Genomic DNA, 4515 nt, shown 5'->3' with positions numbered 1-4515 from the left:
TTCAGAGAGTGTCAGAGCTACATCTATGTCCAATGGATCACTTGGCGTATCTCTTGCTCTGGATAGATGATAGCATGCCTGGAAAAGTCATCGATATGAAGATACGAAGGAAATTCCTACGTCGAAGAAACCTTGGTGAAAATGTACCTGATTACATAGATCTAAGTGTTCTAGAATAAGATTCTCTTTGTAACAACAATCTACTTTTCCTTGTAAATCCTTTTTCTATATCTTCTTTCATTGAGTGTATTTACATTCTGTAAATTCTGAACATGTACTGTAATACTTGTATTATTTCCATTGATTAATAAAATGAGTATTCCATGTACTTCACTGAAAAAGATCCCTGAAAAAAGTAATAGGGACACAAGTCTATGAGTTCCAATGTTACTTTCATCATTCACTGACAATCTATAAGTCAATGAATAAGCTTTCAGTTTCAGTCCTTGTAATTTTCTTAGATATAACTTAAGAAAACTTCTGAAGCTGAGAGACCAAAATGAAAAAGATCCCAAAATAGTAAAAAGGGACATGTACTTTATATGTAACTTTTCCTTACTATTTATATTTAACTTTTCCTTACTATTATTTGATAAGATAACTTTCTTTATGTTATCTTGTTATCATCAAATAGGGGGAGATTGTTGATCCTCTCTCTCAGTGATTTGATGATAATCACTTTTCCCTTTCACGTTGTATTTGTGTTTCTGTATTTTCAGTTCCAGCGATCATCACTGAGTATATTCAGTGATCGCTAAAGAACTTGCATTGTGAATTCATCAGAGACAGCAATACTTCAATAAGACAACACTCACACCAAAGAACCTTCAGCAAACGTCGAAGACTGAAACTGAAGATTAGAGACTTGCGAGTACGTGATCTGTAGCGATATTCAGTGATTACAAGTCTGTTTACATATGTGTGAAGACTGCTCTAGCTTCATCGAATGATGATGAGACCTCCAGGTCATTCCAGCATTCAGCGATCAAAGGAAGCTTGCTTAGCATGATTGTTGTTGTCTTGTCCTTATGCACACAAAGGACAAACCCATACCCTTGCAAAAGTTAGTATGGTACGGAGCCGATTAGTCGACTCTTTGTCCACCAACTTTAGGCAAGGATGTCTGCTCATAAATTGTGCTTTTGTACTATTCACTGTAGCAAAGGACAAGCCTTCCTCTTAAGGCTTGGCACGCACTCTAAACCTACCATATTGCATTAAATGAACATTTAATGCACTGGGTATAAATAGAAGTGTTTCTTCTCCATGCAGAGAGCACGCATCTCTCTCTAACCCTATTCTTACTTCAAGCAACTTCTAGCTTAAGTAAATGATCTTCCTTTTAGCAATCTCTTTTCTTGTATTTGCTAAAGATCTGTGTGTAACCAATGATTGTTTAGATAGGTTTTCATTACCTTATCTTTCCGCAAATAGTCTTGTAAAATCTGTATTGATCTTCTCTATCAATATGTATTTTAAATTTGAAAATACTGTATTTGTATTCATCCCCCCCCCTTCTACAAACTGTTTCTATTCTTGTAGATCCTTATGGGACCAACGTGTATTCTGTTTACAATAGGCTGATACCCCGTTCAAGAAGAGGGCACAAACTTGTCAGAAACCTAAAATCTCCCACACGGCCTTCTCCACAATATAAATACTTGGAGTCACAATTATGCCTTTGACATGCAATATTCCAGCATTTGAGCTTGCTTTCTATTGTAAACAAGTACCAAAGGGCTCCAACTACCTGTCCACAAAAATTCTTTCTTACCGTTACCAGTATATCAATATAGATACATTTATCACGATTCAGTCATAATACTTTTACCACCATTCTGTCATGAATGAGCATAAAATCTTTGATATACTAACTCTTGAAGCTTCACCAGTTCTCATACAAATTGTCTTATTCTAAGGGTTTATCTGGTTATTAGCTCAATAGTTGCTTTATGCATTCACGTTCCACTTTGTTAGTCCCTTGTGTATAAAACTGGATTGGGAAACGTTGGAGCAGCCGTATCTATGGGGGTTGCTATGTGGTTAAAATGTTTGATTATTTAAAATGTTTTTCTGTATTTTGTAGATGTATGATGTCTCTTGTAGCGGTCCATATTTCTTACATGATGATTTATATTTAGATCGGATGCAATCGCCTCAAGAACTTGAATCAACGAAAACTGAATCAAGTGCAAACACATCAAGAATGGAAAGTACTCCTGAAATGGTTGTTATCGGATCAAATGATGGAGACGACATTGTAGCAGCCGTTGATGGTGGTAGAGAACAGACCAGCATAGTCAACAATGAAGAAACTACTCCATATGCTAAAAGGAAAAGAAAGAAGACTTCAGGAGTTTGGGAACATTTTTGCTTGGTGAAGTTGGCTAATGGAACTGAAGTTTGTGAGTGCATCCATTGTGATGAGAAGATAAAGAAACTTAAAGATGGAACCACCACACCATTGCATAGGCATATTAGTGATTGCCCAAAGTTAAAAGCCGTCAACACCATTCATCCAGGTCAGTTAAAGTTAAAGGTTGTGCCGGGGAAATTAGATTCTTCTATGGTCTAAAACTGGAAATTTGACAATAGTAGGATTAGAGAGGTTGTTTCTCACATGATTATGGTTCATGAGTTGCCATTTTATTTTGTTGAATATGAACTATTTAATGTGGTTATGAAGGAAGCTAACCCCGGGTTTAACAAGATTTCACGTACATCGGCTAAGCAAGATTGTGTTGCTAGTTATGAGATAGGCAAGAAAATGTTAAGCGCTGTCAATCGTGTGAGTATAACCACTGATATGTGGACGTCGGTGTAAAATATTCATTATATGGTTGTTACTTGTCATTTTGTAGATTCTGATTTCAATCTTAACAAATGCATATTGAGTTTTGTTGATGTACCACCACCTTATTCTGGACTATGTATATATGATTCCCTCTTTAAGTGTTTAAAAGAGTGGAATATTGAGACAAAGTTTGCTACTTTGACGATTGACAATGCTACAACTAATGATGTGGTGGCTACAAAGTTGATGGAAATTATGAATTTTCAGAAAAAGCTTGTTATTGGGGGGAAGTTATTCCATGTGCGGTGTTGTGCACACATTCTCAATTTGTTGGTTCAAGATGGTTTATCGGAAATTAAAGACATTATTCACAATGTTCGTGAGAGTGTAAAACACGTGAATGCCTTTCCGGGTCGATTGCATATATTTAGCGAACTTTCCAAGCAAATGACCTTATCAAAGAAGCATTTGATCTTAAATGTTAGTACCCGATGGAATGCTACGTATGCTATGTTGTCTACGGCCTTGGAGTTTAAAGAAGTGTTTGTAAATTATGCCGATCGAGAATCAACATACAAGACCTTGCCGACCTCGGAAGAGTGGGACAAAGTTGAAGTTATTTGCTCATTCTTGGGGCTTTTCAACGAGGTTACAAAAATAATTTCAGGTATTATTAATTTTCTTTATGGTTTTCATTATAAGTCATTTTWTCRAAGCTAATCACCTAATTCTCATAGAATTTTATTTACTTCTTTTATTTTATAGGCTCCGAATATCCTACCTCTAATTTGTTTCTTAGTGAGTTGTATAGAATTAAAGAAGCATTAGATGATTTGTCTTTAGATGAGAGTAAATATATGAGAGATATGGCTCTCAAGATGAAAAAGAAATTTGACAAATATTGGGGTACTTGTAATTTGCTGATTTTCATTGGTGCTGTTTTAGATCCTAGATACAAGATGAAGTTGCTTGAGTTCTCTTTTAGTTCCATTTATTCAACGGATGAGGCACCTAAGCAAATGAAAATTGTGCAAGATACTTTTACTAAAATGTTTCAAGAGTATGTTGAACAACATAAAACGGCTAATGTTGTCCAAATGAGTAGTGCACCTGACAAGAGTGAAATTGGAGTTAAGAGTGGTTATAACAAGTTAAGTTCTAGAGTTGGTATCAAGAGTGGCACGACAAAGTATGATCAACATATCAGAAGCGCTGACACTTTTGCAAGTGTGAAGTCAGAGTTAGACATTTATTTAGAAGAAGGCGTGTACATTGGTGATTCAGGTGCATATTTTGATGCCTTGGAGTGGTGGTAGGAGAAAAATCTAAAGTTCAGAATTTTGTCTAAAATGGCTGCTGATGTTTTGGCAATTCCAATAACTATTGTTGCTTCAGAATCAGCTTTTAGTGTTGGTGGAAGAGTTATCGATGCTCATCGCGCCTCTTTAGGGACGAAGACGGTAGATATGCTCATTTGGGGAGCTGATTGGTATCGTCATCATTATGGACTACACAAAAAAAAAACCAAGGTAATTTGCTTAATCTTATCAATTATGATACTTGTTTTCTTATGATAACTAATAATTATTTTGTTTGTTTGTTGTAGGAAAACTGATGATATGATATATATATATATATATATATTGAACTTCCATGAGGTTACAACTGACAAATGATGATAAGAGGATTGTTTTTTTTGTTCAAATGATGATGGTGATTTA

At 35.5% G+C, this 4515-nt stretch overlaps 1 protein-coding gene across 1 annotated transcript in view; it reads left to right on the top strand.

The window, feature by feature from the left end:
- The window catches only part of LOC112518270 (zinc finger BED domain-containing protein RICESLEEPER 2-like), a 4804-nt gene extending 694 nt beyond the window's left edge, over positions 1–4110 (top strand). The window contains exons 2-5 of the mRNA XM_025125909.1: positions 2087–2569; positions 2687–2759; positions 2862–3461; positions 3560–4110. Coding sequence (XP_024981677.1) covers positions 2087–2569; positions 2687–2759; positions 2862–3461; positions 3560–4110 — 1707 coding nt within the window. The remainder of the gene's footprint in view (positions 1–2086; positions 2570–2686; positions 2760–2861; positions 3462–3559) is intronic.
- Positions 4111–4515: the final 405 nt, after the last annotated feature.

The sequence above is a fragment of the Cynara cardunculus genome, assembly GCF_001531365.2.
Source record: "Cynara cardunculus var. scolymus isolate 2C chromosome LG 9, CcrdV1, whole genome shotgun sequence".
NCBI classification, from domain to species: domain Eukaryota; kingdom Viridiplantae; phylum Streptophyta; class Magnoliopsida; order Asterales; family Asteraceae; genus Cynara; species Cynara cardunculus.
Note: the sequence above shows the minus strand (reverse complement) of the source record. Positions and strands in the feature narration are given on the sequence as shown.